This window comes from Peromyscus leucopus, chromosome 1 (assembly GCF_004664715.2).
Source record: "Peromyscus leucopus breed LL Stock chromosome 1, UCI_PerLeu_2.1, whole genome shotgun sequence".
NCBI lineage: Eukaryota > Metazoa > Chordata > Mammalia > Rodentia > Cricetidae > Peromyscus > Peromyscus leucopus.
The window spans coordinates 99,931,069-99,950,821 of NC_051063.1; the positions used below are offsets into that span (position 1 = coordinate 99,931,069).

Consider the following 19,753-nt stretch of genomic DNA (forward strand, 5'->3'; position numbering starts at 1 on the left):
CCTGCTCTCAGAACCAGATCACCTTGTTACATAACACTACACAGAGACAACATTGTACACACCACATTTGGGAGTTTTAGCTTCCAAAATAGGGAAAGATCAAGATAACAAATGCATGAGTGATTCTTTTTTTTTTCTTTTATTTATTATATTTTACAATACTATTCAGTTCTACATAACAGCCACAGATTCACTTGTTCTCCCCCTTCCTGCCCCCCTCCCCTTCCCCCCAGCCTACCCCCCATTTCCACCACCTCCAGATCAAGGCCACCCCCGAGGACTGAGATCGACCTGATAGACTCAGTCCAGGCAGGTCCAGTCCCCTCCTCCCAGATTGAGCCAAGCGTCCTGCATAAGTCCCAGGTTTCAAACAGCTAACTCATGCAACGAGCCCAGGACCTGGTACCACTGCCTAGATGCCTCCCAAACAGATCAAGCCAATCAACTGTCTCACCTATTCAGAGGGCCTGATCCAGTTGGGGGCCCCTCAGCCTTTGGTTCATAGTTCATGTGTTTCCATTCGTTTAGCTATTTGTCCCTGTGCTTTATCCAACCTTGGTTTCAACAATTCTCGCTCATATAAACCCTCCTCTTTCTCGCTAATTAGACTCCCAGCGCTCCACCAGGGGCCTAGCCGTGGATGTCTGCATCCAGATTCCTCAGTACTTGGATGAGGTTTCTGGCACAACTATTAGGGTGTTTGGCCATCCCATCACCAGAGTAGGTCAGTCCTGGCTGTCTCTCGGCCATTGCCAGCAGTCTTTTGTGGGTGTATCTTTGTGGATTTCTGTGGCCTCTTTAGCACTTTGTTTCTTCCTTTTCTCATGTGGTCTTCATTTACCATGGGCTCCTATTCCTTGTTCTCCCTCTCTGTTCTTGATCCAGCTGGGATCTCCCGCTCTCTTTCCCTCCACCGTCGCCCTTCATTGCTCCCACTCATGTCCAGGCTGTTCATGTAGATCTCATCCATTTCTCCGTCATTGGGTGATCCCTGTGTCTTTCTTGGGGTCCTCTTTTCCAGGTAGCCTCAATGGTGATGTGAGTAGCAAGATTCAGTCATCCTTGTTCCACATCTAGTATTCTCCTATGAGTGAGTACATACCATATTTGTCTTTCTGAGTCTGGGTTACCTCACTCATTTTTATTATTATTATTATTATTATTATTATTATTATTATTAAGCAAAAGCATATGTGACATTACCTTGTACATCAGCTTTGGAACTTCATCCTCCTGGCCATGCATTCCTGGCCACACCACAGTTGGCAAATTTCTTCTTCCTCCTCTTCTTTGTATTAGTCTTTGCTATTACATGAGCTCAGTGCAGTAATGGTGGCTCTCAAGGTGATGCCTTGTGAAATTCAGGAGACTTACACATAAAACAAAGAGAGTATTCTTACCTCTTTCTACAAATATGAACAGAAGATTAAAAGGTTATTTTTATATTTGACCAGGAGTGAAGATAAAGAACTAAGTAGACAAAGAATCATACTGATCACACACAAGAACATATCTGTATGAAGCACAGCATCTATCCATGACTGAGAGAATGTCCCTGTCTAACGACTCACAAGTCCATCCTTCCTCATTCCTCCTGCTGGGCATCCCAGGGCTAGAAGATGCACACATCTGGATTGGATTCCCCTTTTGTTTTCTGTATCTCATTGCAATACTGGGGAATACAGCTGTTTTATTTGTGATCCAAGCTGAACACAGTCTTCATGAGCCCATGTACTACTTTCTAGCCATGTTGGATTCCATTGACCTGGGTCTGACGACAGCCACCATCCCCAAAATGCTGGGTATCTTCTGGTTCAGTCTCAGGGAAATATCTTTTGGAGGCTGCCTTTCTCAGATGTTCTTCATCCACTTCTTCACCGTCATGGAAAGCATTATGTTGTTGGCCATGGGCTTTGACCGCTACATTGCCATTTGCAAGCCCCTTCAATATACTGTCATCCTCACCAACAAAGTCATTGGTGTCATTGCAAGTATTGCTGTCCTGCGAAGCCTATACATGGTCCTTCCCCTGGTGTTTCTCCTCCTGAGGCTGCCCTACTGTGGGCATCACATCATCCCTCATACCTACTGTGAACACATGGGCATTGCCCGCCTAGCTTGTGCCAGCATCAAAGTCAACGTCATGTTTGGTCTCAGCAACATTGTTCTCTTGTTACTGGATGTGGTTCTTATTATTCTCTCCTATGTCAGGATCCTCTATGCGGTCTTCTGCCTTCCCTCCCGAGAGGCCAGGCTCAAGGCTCTCAACACCTGTGGCTCTCACATAGGTGTTATCTTAACTTTTTTTACTCCAGCATTTTTCTCTTTCTTGACACATCGTTTTGGCCATAATGTGCCCCAGTATATCCATATTTTCTTGGCTAATCTCTATGTGGTTGTCCCACCAGCCCTTAATCCTGTGATCTATGGGGTGAGGACCAAGCAGATTCGGGAGCGAGTGTTGAGGATTTTCTTCCAGAAAGATCACTAACCAATTGCACTTTGGAGAGTTTGTTTCAGAATTTGTCTCATGTTGTTGAAAGTAGTTATGTTTTTTCCAGTCCATAGAAAATTGGAAAAGGAACAGAAATATTGTGACCAAAATTTCACTTGAATGTGAATCAAACATCTTATATTTCAACGTAGTCCTGGAAATATTGGAAACCTTATGAAACTCTATTTTTGTAAACATTTCATTACTATTGTTGGATCTTGCAGATGGTTCTGTATGTAGGACAGTGTCCTCTTTTGCAGTAAAGCTAAGTGATCTATTCAAATTTCATCCCTAGCAGGAAGTACTAATTTAGGCCAAATAAGATTCCTCCAATTATGGCCATTTTATTTTTCCAAAATTTTGCATAATTTAATACAATGAAGAATATTTTTGCTTACTGCAAAGCCATAATGGATATATTAAGTGGCTTCCAGGATGAGGATATAATAGTGATAATTATGATAACAACTTACCCAAATATAGCATGACATCAGCTTACTACAAATACACCATTTACTCAAAGATATTTAAAAGAATATTCATTCATCTATTGTATTTACCGGGATCCTCCTTAACTGTTAATGTAATTTTCTCATCCATATCGAGAAGCTAGCAGAAAAAGCAAATTAGAAGTCAATGTAATGGAAAATGGTGACAATATAGCTTTGATATAGCATGAAATATGCACTCATAAATAAGCATTTAGTTTTATTTGTTGAATGAGTAGTATTTATGATGCACTTGATACAAATTATATGATACATGATTATAATACATATATGTTGTGTACAATATTTATGTGTACACATATACTACATGTAGATATATATTTAAACAGTTTTCAAGTTCCACATGATTTTTTTTGAGCAGTAGAATGCAACCACTTTCATAGGAAAATAAGAAGTGGTAAGTTTAAAAGTAGTGTATATAAAGGTTTATTTCTGAGGGGAACATGACGTCCCACCCCAAGCTAGAGTTAGTGGCAAATTATTGCTTCTAGAGGAGGAAGAGGAAGTTTTCTTCAGGAATGTGAGTCTTGAAATAATACCCATGCTCCTATAGATGGTTCTACACCTAAGCACATGTAAGCAACACTAAGTTGACTCAGAGTGCTGAGAGAGAGAGAGAGAGAGAGAGAGAGAGAGAGAGAGAGAGAGAGAGAGAGAGAGAGAGATCATGAAGTTGAGAGTGAAAAGTGTGGGGGGGGTAGAGGAGGAATTGGATGGGATGGAATGGGACAGGGATTTGACCAAAACACATTATATGCATGTATGACATTCTCAAACAATAAAAATAAAATTGTATAAAAACACAAAGAAGGAATTTTTTTAGAAGCTACTTCTATATTTCTATACTTCATGCATATACAAATATTTTAGGAAGTACAATATAGAAATAAAAATAAGGATTTAAAATTATTTTGGAGAAAGATCGTTTTAGGAAAAAGGCCTTTAAAAATACACATTGTTATAATCAAGGCAAAATTACTCAGCAGATGCATTCTTGATCTCACAGCAGTTGGGTTTGTATACACAAGCTCTTCAGAAGGCTGGGCCTGTCAGCATCCTGCCATGGAGAAGTGGCATGAGGTCCCACCTTTCTCTGAGAACTTACAGACAGGAGCTAGGTATCTAGGATTCATGAGACCTGACTCCTCCCAGAGTACCAACAAGCACTTAATGGTCACTAGCAGAGGGGGACATGTAACTACTGGTAAGGAGTCCAGGCTCTTGCAAGCTACCCCTCACTCTGGGTCCTGTGACAAATGTTAATAAAATGCTGTGGGTCACAAAAGAAAATGGAAAGGAAAGGAAGGAAAACATGAAAATACTAAGAGGAAGAACTGAGAAGGGAATCAGTGAGAATGGAAAGGGAAAAAACAGGACAGTAGGAGGGGGGATATGACACAAATTCATTATATACATAAATGAAGTATCATGATGAAATCTATTAGTATTTATAGTTAACATGTACTGATAAAAGAAGAGAACTCAAAAATAGATAATTAAAAAAAGCCGCCGGCGTGGTGGCGCACGCCTTTAATCCAGCACTCGGAGCAGAGCAGCGGATTCTGTGAGTTCGAGGCCAGCCTGGCTACCAGTGAGTCCCAGGAAAGGCGCAAAGCTACACAGAGAAACCCTGTCTCGAAAAAACCAAAAAAAAAAAAAAAAAGCCAAAAAATGATTCCGCAGAGTCCACAGTGGCATGTCAAGGAAGAATAAAGCAATACTAATGGATACCATATTGAACTTAATTGTCCTCTTCCTATTTAATTTCTTTACTTATTTCTTTATTATTTTTATTTTAAAATGTTTATTCCTTAAACAAAGATTATATACAGTAAAGCTATACAGAGTGGTCATTTGAATATTATACATTATTGAGTTAATGTGCGTGTCTTGCGAAATTTATACTGTTCATTGGTTTCTAAAATATATTTGTCTCATTAATGAAGGTTTTGTTCTGATCAGTATCTTCATATTGATTCTCTTCTAAGCTATGGATAAATACTGTTCTGCCTTTTTGCTTATTGAGGTCATAGTCTTACAGTCTATAGGCAAATGAGATCAGACTGTAGGATTTAACACACTGAAATCTGTAATGATGTTTGTCACTCAGTGTAATCTTGCCAGTTCTGACTGATACCATCTGTATAGACTGATACCATACCCACAGACTCAGCTGCCTAAATTCACTCCTCTTGTTCTTCTTTCTGCTGTATGTATATATGTATGCATGTATGTGTGTATATACGTATATGTATACTATACATATTCAATATCATCTGTAAGGAGGCATCATTTTTTGAATAACATTATTGCTTTTGTCTCTGCTCAGATGTGATTATAGAAGCATCTACTGTTTTTATTTTACTTCATCACTGTTGAGATGACGGTGTAGGTCCCATAGCTAACAGCCACTGAAATTGCTTTTTTACTCATAAGCAAATAAGGCCCATGGGCAGGGGAGCTTGTTCAGTTTGTGAAGTGCTTGACTTGAAAGCTTGAAGACTTGAGTTAGAGGACCAGAACCCATGTAAAAAAGCAGGGATATTGGTACATGCTTGTAGTCCCATTGTTGTGGAAGCATCAGCAGGCAGGTCCCTAGAAATCCTAGCCTTCTGGGTGAGCTCTATTCCAGTGACGAACTCTGTTTCAAAAAAAATGGTTTATACACACTTTCTTTTTTTTTGAATTAAATATTTAATTGAAGATCTGTTAGCATCATAAAACTTTAAACCTTAATACAATCAATAGAGAGATTGGGAACTTTTTTGATTCTTTTATAGTGCACTATTACAGAATATCACAGTTTTTTTATGTGACTCAGTTTATCCAAAAAAATTAACAAAGTTAGCAATATATATATATATTCAAGTCAGTTTCTGCTAGCCTGAATAGACCTTAGGAATTTATAAACCTTATTTATCAAATATTCCCATTCATCAAACGTATATTATTGCTTATCTAAATCTTTACTAAAGTTGAAAGAGAGCACACACCATTCTACTTCACCACAATCTTGATTAAGATGACCATGTGGCATAAACCAACTAAGGCAGCACCTATAAAACCTCTTAGTCCTATCCAGCTCTCTGCTTATCTCTGTATCTCCTTTTAGACTAAGGAGGTAATGGCAGTTCTCCAAGATGTTTTGGATTCGGATGGATTTCTGTATGAGGATTTTTGTCCTCAGAGTGAAAATTTTAGTAGTGTATGTTTTATAAATAAGGTTTATAAATTCCTAAAGTTATAAAAGTCTACTCAGGTTAACAAAATCTGACTTAGATATATATGTCTAACCACTTATGTCTTTGCTAATTGTGTTCAACACTATACACACTTTGACACACATAAAAATACACACTAGATAAGAAAACCAGAGTCCATGATCCCATACATCTCCAGTTAAGCACAGTATATTGCTGTGGATGATTGATTGAAAAATAAAACCCTGATTGGCCAGTAGCCAGACAGGAAGTATAGGCGGGACAAAGAGAGAGAAGAATTCTGGGAAGTGGAAGGCTGAGGGAGATAGACGCTGCCAGCCACCACAAGGAGAAACATGATGTTAGATAATGGTAAGGCACCAGCCATGTGGCAACTTATAGATTAATAGAAATGGATTAATTTAAGATGTAAGAACAGATAGCAAGAAGCCTGTCACAGCCATACAGTTTATAAGTAATATAAGTCTCATTGTGTTTACTTGGGGGACGTGAGTGGGAGAGATTTGTCCTGACTGTGGACCAGGCAGGACCAGGAAAACTTCAGCTACAGTATATATTATTTCTGGTGATGGCTTAAATGAATTTTTATCTGAATTTGTAGTTTTATTGTGACTCTTCTAATTCACTTTTAAAGGCAATTGAGGTAGAATTTTTAGAAAATTTACTGGTTCTAATTAAAGGGTATCAGCTTGAGAGTGGAGGGGAAATGGGGGATTTCAGGGAGGGTAACTGAGAGGGGCTGGGGGAAGGAAAATGAGAGGGAGTGATGTAGTTCTATTTCAATTTAAAACTTTTTTTTTTTTTTTTGGTTTTTCAAGACAGGGTTTCTCTGTGTAGCTTTGCGCCTTTTCCTGGAACTCACTTGGTAGCCCAGGCTGGCCTCGAACTCACAGCGATCCGCCTGGCTCTGCCTCCCAAGTGCTGGGATTAAAGGCGTGAGCCACCACTGCCTGGCTTTCAAAACATTTTTTTTTTTTAAGATTTATTTATTTATTATGTATACAGTGTTCTGTCTGCAGGCCATAAGAGGGCACCAGATCTCATTACAGATGGTTGTGAGACACCATGTGGTTTGCTGGGAATTGAACTCAGGACCTCTGGAAGAACAGTCGGTGCTCTTAATAGCTGAGCCATCTCTCCAGCCCCAAAACATTTTTTAAAAGAAAATTTATTGACTTTCTGAATTTCTGCAGCTTGGAAGCTAATTATTTTCATATTTATAAGTGATTAGTATAATTTATATAAATAACACTTAGTTTAACCAGGCGGTGGTGGCGCACGCCTTTAATCCCAGAACTCGGGAGGCAGAGCCAGACGGATCTCTGTGAGTTCGAGGCCAGCCTGGGCTACAGAGTGAGGAAAGGCACAAAGCTACACAGAAAAACCCTGTCTTGAAAAAAAACAAAAAACAAAACAAAAAACCCAAAAAACAAAAACAACAACAACAAAAAATCCACTTAGTTTCTTGGGGGAATGAAATAAAGATATGATACATATCTGAGCATACAAGCTGAATAAAATAGGATGGTTTTCCAGATCCCAGATAAGCCAAAGACCCCAATGGTTGAATCCATCATGAAGCAAGAAAATGATGCTTTCTTTAAAAATGACCCTGTTGTGAGAGAATATAACAGCCCTAGATAACAAGGTAGGGAATTCACATTGACTCAGATATTCTTGTGGGATGAAGAGCAACATAGTAATTAGAAATTAAGAAGTTAAAAATGATAGAATTGTGCAAGTTTGGGAGCTGAAGGGAGAAATTCTGAAGTCCCAAGGGGTCCCTTGCAGGTGAGCTTTTTGTGCCCTTGTGCCTGTGTTGAGAATTTCACATGGTCTTTGTCATCTGATCCCAACAAGCCCCCGGGGAGCAACTGTTCTTGGTCAAGGAGGAAGATTTAAATTCCACTGTAAACTTGAGCCTTGTTCTTGGTCAAGGAGGAAGATTTAAATTCCACTGTAAACCTTGGAGCAGTTGTTACGGCTGCAGAAGTGTCAATAGCACTTCTGTCTGAAGGTGGTGAGTTTGGTACTGACTTGGCTGCAATATGACTTTGATCATGAAATTGATAAGGATTGAAGTAAGATCTATTGATTTAATCTCTTCATTATTTGTATATAATTCAAATATTAACTTGGAAGAGAGAAAATATTTTGTATGCTTATTTCTACCTGGTAGAATTTCAGTAGATTATGCTGTTTGGTGTTTTGTTTGCTTGATTTTTTTAGAATAAAGATAACTACTTTGAACGATGAAAGTCTTTTAAAAATCCTAGCTAAGCATATGGTTGACTTTGCTGTAGTATTGTTGAATTTCTCTTTCTACCTCTCTCTCCTGTTTTTCTTTCCTTTTTTTCTCTCCCTCTCCGTTTGTCACTCCTTCTTCCTAGCTTGCTCTTTTATACCAGTTTTACTGAAATTTACTATGTGACTGATGATTTGAAAATATTATTTAATATTGAAGTAGTATTTTTAACTTTCCAAATCATAACTTTTTTCTCTTTAACTCTATGTAACTTGTGTTGAGGAAGAGAAGTAACTCAATCCTGCCCAATCCCAAATGTTTGTAGGTAATGTATGAAAAGGATGCAGTGAATTTTCCATTGTGATGTTTATCTGTATGGCTTCATGTCTGTGTGTGTTGGCTCTTGTATTACATTCCTCCAGATTAAATTCTGCTATTTCAGCATTTAATTATAGTAAGTAGACAAAAACCACAACAATTAAAAATATGAGTTTTTTTTTTAAATCATAGCTCCTTTTCTTCCTATAAATATAGCAATTGGCATGAATTAACTCCTTTCCTGGTCTAAAGTCTACCCTCCCTTTCCTGTATAACAAAAAATGCCTTTTTGTTATTGCTCTTGTTACAGTGTTGGAGACTAAACCCAGGTCCTTGTACACACTGGGTAAGAACTATACCACTGACCCACAACCTCTATCTCTGAAAGATGTATTTATAGCTACTTTTCTATTGATCTATTTTTGCATGGGTTGGATAGGCAAATCTTACTTGAGTTGACATAAATAACCTTGAGTATCAAGATATCAGATTTCCCTCAGACACTGACAATCTAAGAGCTCAATGGCTGCTCCATCTTAGGTCTGCTCATTATTGGATGGAGGAACAACTCTGGTCTTAGAGAAAACTCTTCCCTTCAACATCAGAGAATACTCGATTAAATATGTCTCAAAATTTTTCATTTTTTTGTCTTTTTTTAATTACTCATAATGCTGAAATCTATTTTATGTATTTTTAGAATTTCATGTAATGGATTTACATGATTCTCTCCTCCCTCTAATCACTCCAAAGACCTCCCTTGTTCCCCCTCAATTCACAACATTTTTCTTTAATTATTATTGTTATATTTATAATATATGTTAAATATATATTATATGTACATATATAAATACAAGCGGTCGAGTCCATTTAGCATTGTTTTATGTACATGTTTCTACACAGTTCCCATGTTTTGTCATTAATTTTAAGTATGAATGAAGATCTCCTAGGAAGAAGTTCTCAACAGGTGACATACAGAATGAGACTGTTCATAGAAATTCTTTCCCACTTCTTTTCTGAGTCTATTTCTCTCCTACCCAGATGCCTCCTGAATTTTCTAACAAGTATGCCTTTCTGATAGTATATTTTGTGAGTCTCTGGCATTATCTTTTTTTCCTTGTACAATCCTGTTGGTTTTGACACCATGATGGGAAGGAAAAGTCATGTTTGTTAAAAATAAGTCAACATTGTAAAGAAGGAATTGTCTCAGATTTCATAAAATACCACAAAGAAACTTTTTCATTGGTGTCACATTGACACAGCTTGCAAATAGTACAACACACATGGCTTTTTATGAAGATAAGCTGTACATAAATGAGTCCATCAATTATATTTGACTTTCTATTTCTAGCTATTTGCCATGGTCAGGTGCTTACTATACTCTACCTAGTATGCTTTCAATAATCTCTCTGTGTGATATCAGGCTTCCTGATGGCCCCATTGTCATGAAAGCTTCTCTTCATATATGCACAGAGTTCTCTTAGAAGAATTCATTTACTTTCTTGTTTCTCCATCCTCAGATACCAGATATATTGTGTGATTGTGTTCTTATCCTTATAAGGACTTTTAACCAATAATTAAAATGAATAATTTACTATATATTCAATTTTTTATTAACAAATATATTTTGGGTAGCAGCTATGTTCCAGATGTAATAATGGAGATAGTGATGAATAAAACCACCCTTTTTCCAATTCTGCATGAAACATATAATTAGTTGAGGATTCTGGGCTGGTTAAATAGTTGCAGAAAATGTTCTGGGAGAATATTAAAAGAAAATGCTCCAAGATCAGTAAAGGCCTTTCTGACAATGAGCCATACAATGCAGCCTGAAGGAATGCAAGAAACAGTATCTCTGCTCCCATGTGAGGGAATTTCATTAATTCATGAACTATACTGTTTATTGCATTCCTTTCAAGTAGCAAGTGACATGTTGTCTTAAACCTCAATTTATAGGATCATTATTTTAACAATTGTGAGATTCTAATGGTAATGATGATGGTAGCAATAGCAATATCATCCACTATTTCTCACATGGGAACCAAGTATGATATAGTATGAATTATTTTAAAAAGAAATAGGCACATGATATAGCTTTGAGAAACAAAGGACACAAATGAAAGTCCAAGGGTCAGTGCCTTAAGGCTGTGTCAATCTCTCAAAAAGTAATTAATTTCATATCAAAGATCAGTTATATTGCACTGAGTTTCAAGGAATCATGGCCTCATAAGGGAAGGTTCTTCTTCCAAAGACCAAAAGAGAGATCTTCATCATTGATGACAAAATGAAAAGTAACAACCCAAACCTAGAAAAGGCTAAAGAGTTAAGATTTAAAAAAAGAAACTGAGAATTTTGTACTTGCATATATAACTCATTTTATTCAAACCCAACCTCATTTCCCTCCCCTCTGACTCTTTCTCTATCCTCCCCAATTTTCCATCCCAATTTCATGTGCTGTGGTTTTAAGCTTCCTTAGTTGGGGCTGCATATTCACAGGTGCAGGAGCATCTACTAAAGTGTGGGTAGCTTTTCAGGGGCCATGTCCTTGAAAAAAACTGACTCTCCCTTCCCTAGCAGTCATCAGTTGCCAATAGCTCCTCATCTAGGGGTGGGACTTCATGTGCTCATCCTCTGTCCACAGTGGGATTTTGATTGGTTTGATCTTATGCAGGTCTTGTACAAGCAGTCACAGTCTCAGTGACTTCATGTGTATAAAGATGCTGTCATGTCTGGCAAATCCTGTTTTCCTGCAGATGTCCACCACCTCTGACTCTTACAGTCTCTCTGTCACTTCCTCTGCAACAATCCCTGAGCCTTAGGAGGGGGAAAGGGGTATAATATGGATGTCCTATTTAGAGTTGAGTACCCTATAATCTCTTCTTCTCTGAATATTAACTATTTGTGAGTCTATGTACTAACCACCTTCTACTGTTTAAAAAAAAGGTAAACCAATGTATTGATATAAAGATAAGAACTTAGGGGGTACTTTATTTCTATGTTCATTTAGCATTAGGTTCTTCTCTAGGGCTTATAACTTGGCCCGCCATGGGTTTTGGGGTCACTTAATAGCACCAAGCATGAGTTCCATCTTGTGAAGTGGGTATTATTATTAATATTATTGTTATTATTATTTTATTATTTGTGTGTGTGTATGTGACTGGAAGTGCCTTTGGAGGCCATGGGTTTTGGAATCCCCTGAACCCTGAGTTATAGGTGGTTAAGGGCTGCCTTGTGTGTGTGTTGGGAAACTAACTTGGGTCCTCTGGAAGAAAAGTAGGCAGTCTTAATCACTGAGTCATCTCTTCAGCTTCTGGAGCAGGCTTTAAATCCAATGAGAGAATGGTTGGTTACTTCCATAACATTCATGCTATTATTGCACCAGTGAGCATTTAATGCCAGACCAACTGTTATTGTAGTTCAAAGATTGTTGATTATCTTCTTCTCTCATATTGTGCATAGCACCTCCCAGTATTATGAAAACTATCTAGGAGAGATGAAGTTTCCAAGTCAGTACCAGCTTGATTTCTTCATGTCATATGACTCAAATGTGTAATGTCTTCAGCAATAGGATCTTGCCATCGTGTTCTAGAGGGTAACTAAAAACAGTGCAATAACCTGTAAATAACAACTCAAAAAGAGGTAACACATACATGATGCCAGCCTTTTAATATGATAGCCTATGTTGTTTGGATTAGTGTTGTACCCCTATTATAGTTATTTGCAGGCAAGTTGAGTAGTAGGAAGGAGGTCCATTGATCACAAGTGGAAGAGGGCCATGTCATATTTTTTAACTCATATTTCTAGTTAAATAAGTGATATTTGAAGGATATTTAAAAATATTACCTGTGGTCTGAGCTTGTAGTCATTTATCAGTCAGATACATTTCTCTGCAATTTATAAATATATATTTCAAAATGCTATAGCCCATACGGAAGCCTGTGTGACCTCACTAGGTTCATCTCCCCACTAGACCTGGTTTATATGAAGACAAAACTTAATTTTGGTAATCTAGAGCAGAGTCTAAATATTCATTCATTAAGAAATATTCACCTTCATTTGTCATTTACATCAATGAAAACAAAAAGAGAGGAAATATGAAGGAAAACATTGCTGCATTCCATGAGAAGGTACACTAATTACATACTTTTGTTCTTCTTCATTATTAGTAGTGCTGATGACGTGTTGTCAACTCCTATATAGATTCCTTCAAATGAGTCTGCCCATCAGAGGCTCCTGACAGCATGTCGCTAGGCAACAGCTCATGGATTCACCCTTCATCCTTCCTGCTCTTGGGAATCCCAGGACTGGAACGGTTGCATTTCTGGCTTGGTTTGCCATTTGGTACAGTCTATCTTATTGCTGTCCTAGGAAATGTCATCATTCTCTTTGTGATCCAGCTTGAACACAGCCTTCACCAGCCTATGTTCTACTTATTGGCCATGCTGGCACTGACTGACTTGGGCCTGTCTACGGCAACCATCCCCAAAGCACTCAGCATATTCTTGTTTGGCTTCCACAAAATTGCCTTTAGGGATTGTTTAGCTCAAATGTTTTTCATACATCTATTTACAGGCATAGAAACATTCATGCTTGTAGCCATGGCTTTTGATCGCTATGTTGCCATTTGTAACCCTCTCCGATACAACACAATCCTCACCAACAGAACAATCTGTGTTATTGCTGGAGTTGGACTGTTCAAAAATTTCATTTTAGTTTTTCCTCTTATATTTCTCCTTCTAAGGCTTTCATTCTGTGGACACAATATCATACCCCACACATACTGTGAGCACATGGGCATTGCTCGGCTGGCGTGTGTCAGCATAAAGGTCAATGTATTATTTGGGTTGATACTCATCTCTATGATACTTCTGGATGTTATTTTGATTGCTATTTCATATGTGAAAATTCTTCATGCTGTATTCAAACTCCCATCCTGGGAAGCCAGGCTCAAAGCTCTTAATACCTGTGGTTCCCATGTGTGTGTGATCTTGGCTTTCTTCACTCCAGCCTTTTTCTCATTTTTGACTCATCGATTTGGACACAATATTCCACGGTATATCCACATCCTCCTTGCTAACTTATATGTTATCATTCCCCCTGCTCTTAACCCTCTTATTTATGGGGTGAGAACCAAGCAGATTCGAGATCGTGTGGTGATATTTTTTTGTAAGGAAGTTTGACTATGAGCCTCTGTATGGCATGAATTGTTAGAAGGTTTTATTAATAAAATCAAACTCAGAGCCAGGTAATGGGGTGAATGCTGGAAGATCAGAGAAACAGAACAAGCCACAGCTTCCTCACCTTGCCAATTTCTCAGCTGATCCTGTTTCCTCAGACTGGAAGCCTCTGAGTCCTCATCCAAATGGGTCTCAGCTGAACTGCTGCTCAAAAGCCTAAAAGCTTAACCAGGCTCTAGTTCCTCATACCTTAAGTGCCTTTCTGCTTCCTGCCATCACTTCCTGGGATTAAAGGCTCTTGTTACCATGCCTGGCTGTTTCCAGTATGGCCTTGAACTCACAGAGATCCAGGAAGATCTCTGCCTTTGGAATGCTAGGATTAAAGGCGTGTGTGCCACCACTTTCTGGCCTCTATATCTAGTGGCTGTTCTGTTCTCTGACCCCAGATAAGTTTATTAGGGTGCACAATATTTTGGGGAACACAATATCACCACACCTCTGACTTGTAGTCTTCTGATCTTTTTCTTTCATATTCTTAAAAGAAGAGAATTTATGTGTGAGTTTAAACCAAGTAACTACTTTATAGAATATTATGTTAAACACACAATTTTTTATATTCATGGACATTAAACAAGATAAATTTTATAGCAAATATTTGTTCCAAGTCTAAATAAAAAATTATGGTTTCACAAATGGGCTCTATTTCTATAATAGATATTAGAATGTTGTTTCAAGGATAAAGCAGCTCCAGTACTATTTCACAATACTTGTATACAGAATCCACTGATTACGGTGGAGGGGTTTGATGACACCAACGTCTATCATCGATGCACTAGGGTTGACAACACACTGTTCAAGAAGTGAGTTCCAGAAGTCCTGATCAAGAAATCAATCACAACTCAAATTTCTTTCATGAAAAGATTGGCTCCCATCATTGTGTGACAGTGGGAAAGAAAATATTGGATAAAATATCACAGCATCTCTTTATAATCTATTCTCATGACTTTTGGGGAAAAAAACAATTGCAGCAATTACCTAGGGTCAAATATGGAGAAGTCTTCACTTTAAGTCCAAACAAGGAGAAATTCTCCCAGATGACAAAAACAAAAAGAAAATGGAGACAGCAGGATACAGCACTAAAGTACAGAGACACAAAAAAGAAAAAAAAGAAAAGCCTCTAGATGTAACCCTCAGGAAGCCCTCAAGCACAGAGTGAACTTCATCTTGGTGTCAGCTAAGCTAGGGCAAAAAGTTTGCCAAAATCATCTAACTTCACTTGCTACATAACAAACACTGCATCTTTTGAAGACCCTATAGACAGACGAGTTTAAAGCCCCTTCCAAGCATGAAGGAATTCTTCCAGATGCCATGTATGTCTCTTCCACATACAGTCTAGACATGCGCAGTAATCAGAGGATGGGGCAGGGATTCACTAAGCCTTGATGGAGACAACTGAGCAAACTCCTCACTCATCCTCCGACCTTCATAATCCCTACTCTGATACTGATTAATTAAAATATTTAAATTTTGCTTTTTTACAATAAGATACTAAGAAAATGAAAACAATAACCCAATACTGGAATAAGGGGCTTGTAACTCATATCAGACAATATATTTGAATCTCAACTGTACAAAACTTTTTAATAAGTGAACAATAAAAAACAAACATCCAAAATTTGAAAATTTTGACAAATTTCAAAGAAGTATTTCAAAAGGAGATGAATGACAAATAAACATATGAAAAGTCACCAGAATAATACAAATTGAAATTACAATAAAATGACATTGCACATCTACTAAAATGGCTAATATTAAAAATATTAGTCATACCAAATATTAGAAAATATAAAGAGAAACTGGAATCCTAGTACACTACTGGAAGGAATGAAAAAATAGAAAAAAAATGCTGAAAAAAGTATCATATTTTCACAAATTTTCCCCATTGATATGTGATATCACTAAACAAATCCATTCCCAGTTATTTGTAACAAAATAAAAAAAACTATCATACAAATATTCGTATATGGATATTCATTGAAGCTGTACTTAAAATTGCTCCAAGTTAAACATTTATCAATAGATGAATGATTAAGCAAAAACATTACCATCAGAAGATTGCATGGTGTTCATCAACAAGCCATAGATGTCTATGACAGGTATGATTTCCAAATTTATAATGTGTAAAAGAAGCCAGGAATCTTCTCTGGGCTCCACACTAGGGTTCACAGCCCCTGACAGCTATCCAGAGGCCAGAGCAGTCCTAGGGACCCCAGGGGAAACACCATGACCACCCACTAAACCTCTTTAAGCCTGTCCAACAACCTGAGACTGCACCCCCATCCAAGGAACCCCAGGTAAGACAGGGCCCACTGCCAGCTAACACTCCTTAAAACCCACCCAGTAACACCAGACTGCACCTCTTCTGCTGGGCTCCAGACTAGGGCCCATAGCACCAGCAGATAAGACACAATCCTTTTGTTGTTGTTGTTTTGTTTTGTTTTTTATTTTACAATACTATTCAGTTCTACATAATAGCCATAGATTCCCTTGTTCTCTCCCTTCCTGCTCCCTCCCCTTTCCCCCAGAACACCCCCCATTCCAACCTCCTCCAGATCAAGATCTCCCCCGAGGACTGGGATCGACCTGATAGACTCAGTCCAGGCAGGTCCAGTCCCCTCCTCCCAGATTGAGCCAAGCGTCCCTGCATAAGTACCAGGTTTCAAACAGCTATCTCATGCAGCGAGCCCAGGACCTGGTACCACTGCCTAGATGCCTCCCAAACAGATCAAGCCAATCGACTGTCTCACCTATTCAGAGGGCCTGATCCAGTTGGGGGCCCCTCAGCCTTTGGTTCATAGTTCATGTGTTTCCATTCTTTTGGTTATTTGACCCTGTGCTTTATCCAACCTTGGTTTCAACAATTCTCGCTCATATAAACCCTCCTCTTTTTCACTAATTAGACTCCCAGCGCTCCACCAGGGGCCTAGCCGTGGATGTCTGCATCCAGATTCCTCAGTCCTTGGATGGAGTTTATTAGGCACAACTATTAGGGTATTTGGCCATCCCATCACCAGAGTAGGTCAGTCCTGGCTGTCTCTCGACCATTGCCAGCAGTCTTTTGTGGGTGTATCTTTGTGGATTTCTGTGGGCCTCTTTAGCTCTTTGTTTCTTCCTTTTCTCATGTGAAGACACAATCCTTTAAAGCCTGTCCAATACCCCTAACTGAACAACCCCCCCCCCAACTTCCCACTCTTGGCTCCATACCATGATCTACAACTTCAGAAGAAGGCCTCCACTTTACCAGAGGCCAAGCCATATCTAGGGACACCAGATCTACAACTTTAGAAGAATTCAGCTTTACTGGAGCATAGGCCAGATCTAGCGACCCCCATGCTGACAGCTGTACTGGAGGCAAGGCTGTTGTTAGGAACTCCAGAGACCAGACCAGATCTAAGGACCCTAATCTGTACCCCCTCCCCTCAGCTCCATATCCTGGTCTACAACTTTGGAAGAAGAATTTGGCTGTACAGGTCTAGGAATCCATAGCTCCCCTAAACCCAGAGGGGACACCGTACTGAACCTGAAGACATGCTAGTCACCAGAAACCTTGGCTATTTAGGCCAGAAGACCAGAGAGAAAAAAAAGAAATCAAGGAACAAAATAACAAAGACAATTGCAGGAATCAACACGTAGACCTAAAGTTATCCCAAATCCAGATGCCTAAATGCCAATGTAAGAACACAATCAATAACAGAAAAGGCAATATGTCATCACCAGAGCCAAGCTATCCTAAAACAGCAAGACCTGAACAACTCAACACAGCCGGAGCACAAGAAAATGACCTTAAAATTACTTTATGGAAATGATAGCGACCCTTTAAGAGGATATGAACAAATCCCTCAAAGAAATTGAGGAAAAGACAAACAAAAAATTGTAAGAAATCAATAAATCTCTAAAAGAAAACCAAGAAAAAAGAAACAGATAAAGGAAACTGTTCAAGACCTGAAAATGGAAATAGAAACAATAAAGAAAACATAAACAGAGGAATCCTGGAAATGGAAACTCTGGGTAAATGAACAGGAATACATATACAAGCATCACCAACAGAATACAAGAGATGGAAGAGAGAATCTCAGCCATGGAAGACACAAGAAAGGAAATAGATTCATTAGTCAAAGAAAATGTTTTAGCAATCTTAAAAAATTCCTAAAACAAAACATGCAGGAAATCTGGGACACTATGAGAAGACAAAACATAAGAATAGTAGGAATAAAAGAAGGAATATAGCTCAAAAACTCAGAAAATATATTTTTAAAAAAATCATAAAAGAAAATTTTCCAAACCTAAATAAGGACATACCGATAAGGGTACAAGGAGCTTACAGAATACCAAATAGATTGGATCAGAAAAGAAAATCCCCTCTCTGCATAATAATCAGAACATTAAACATATAGGATAAAGAAAGGATATTAAGCACCACAAGGAAAAAAGGCCAAGTAACATATAAAGGCATGCCTACTAGAATCACACTTGACTTCTCAATGGAGACCCTAACATCCAGAAGAGCCTAAAATGATATCTTGCAGACTGTAAGAAATCACAGATGTCAGCCCATACTACTAAATCCAGAAAAACTGTCGATCACCATAGATGGAGAAAGCAAGGTATTTTATCAAAGTCAAATTTAAACATTATCTATCCACAATCCCAGCCTTACAGAAGGTACTAGAAGGAAAACTCCAGCCCCAGGAAGTTAACTTTACCCACAAAAACACAGGCAATATAAAATCTCACACCAACAAAACTCAAAGAAGGAAAACACACATACTATCAACAAAAATAACAACAAAATAACAAGAATTAACAATCATTGGTCATTAATATCCCTCAATATCAATGGACTCATGCTGGGAGCCATGTGACTTCTTCAAGGGACAAGGCCTGAGAATAGCATAAACAAATTTTCCTTGTGGTAAGGCCCTGGAGAACCAGACCCATTTTGGCAAGGCTGGTGGATAGGTCCTGCATAATTCTGGGCATGACCCCAGGAGCATATATGCTACCTGCTCTCCTTGCTTTCTTTATACAAACCATATTCCTGGCTGCCTCTAGTTTCACATTCTCAAAGGTATGGATAAAATAGCTATTACGAAAGGAAAACTTCACCCTGATGACTCTTCTCTGGGTAATCCAGAGAAGGTGTTGTTAAAACAGTGGACCTGATTCAGCTCCTAAAGCCTTTGCTATTTCAAGTGTGACCATGAATTCAGGATTCTTAAGAACAGGATGTTGCCTTTCCAACGTACTTTGTGACTAGCCTGAAAGAGTCACAATAGTTCGTGATAATATTACAAATTTGCATAAATGTTCTGAAAAGAATAATTTTAGCCACAAGAGTCTAGGAGAAATGCAAAGAAATGGATGATATCAAGAGTTAATGGGAACAGAGAATGAAGCAGAATCATAGAAATCCACAATGCCCTTGTTTCTAATAGCGGTGCCAACATTGTAGGAAGTTGAGAGGAAGAGGACATGAAAACAAAAAATAAGCAGTGCCAACTCTTAAGAGTAAGCTTTTAAGTTATATAGTCTACAGAAGGATAGGAAAAATCTGGTATATCCCCCATGGGAGACAGAATAGTACAAAATGAAGAATGAATTGATTCAGCCTTGGCTGATGAATTAATTGTGAGAACTTAGATTTGACTGAGGGTAACCATTAACCACTAGAGGCAAAACTCTCTTTCACTTTGCATGACACTGTAACCACAAATGCTGCCAACTTGGCACAC

General features: G+C 38.4%; 2 protein-coding genes across 2 annotated transcripts; both read left to right on the forward strand.

Annotated features, from left to right (window-relative positions):
- Positions 1–1,537: 1,537 nt before the first annotated feature.
- On the forward strand, positions 1,538–2,491 carry LOC114687229 (olfactory receptor 52E8). The gene has a single exon (XM_028861932.1). The coding sequence runs from the start codon at positions 1,538–1,540 to the stop codon at positions 2,489–2,491; it is 954 nt and encodes a 317-aa protein (XP_028717765.1).
- A 10,534-nt stretch (positions 2,492–13,025) lies between these two features.
- LOC114687231 (olfactory receptor 52E8-like) lies at positions 13,026–13,964 on the forward strand. The gene has a single exon (XM_028861934.1). The coding sequence runs from the start codon at positions 13,026–13,028 to the stop codon at positions 13,962–13,964; it is 939 nt and encodes a 312-aa protein (XP_028717767.1).
- Positions 13,965–19,753: the final 5,789 nt, after the last annotated feature.

Bases quoted from the DNA above. Each gene is read 5' to 3' on its own strand.
- LOC114687231 (XM_028861934.1), top strand. From the start codon at position 13,026: ATGTCGCTAGGCAACAGCTCATGGATTCACCCTTCATCCTTCCTGCTC.
- LOC114687229 (XM_028861932.1), top strand. From the start codon at position 1,538: ATGACTGAGAGAATGTCCCTGTCTAACGACTCACAAGTCCATCCTTCC.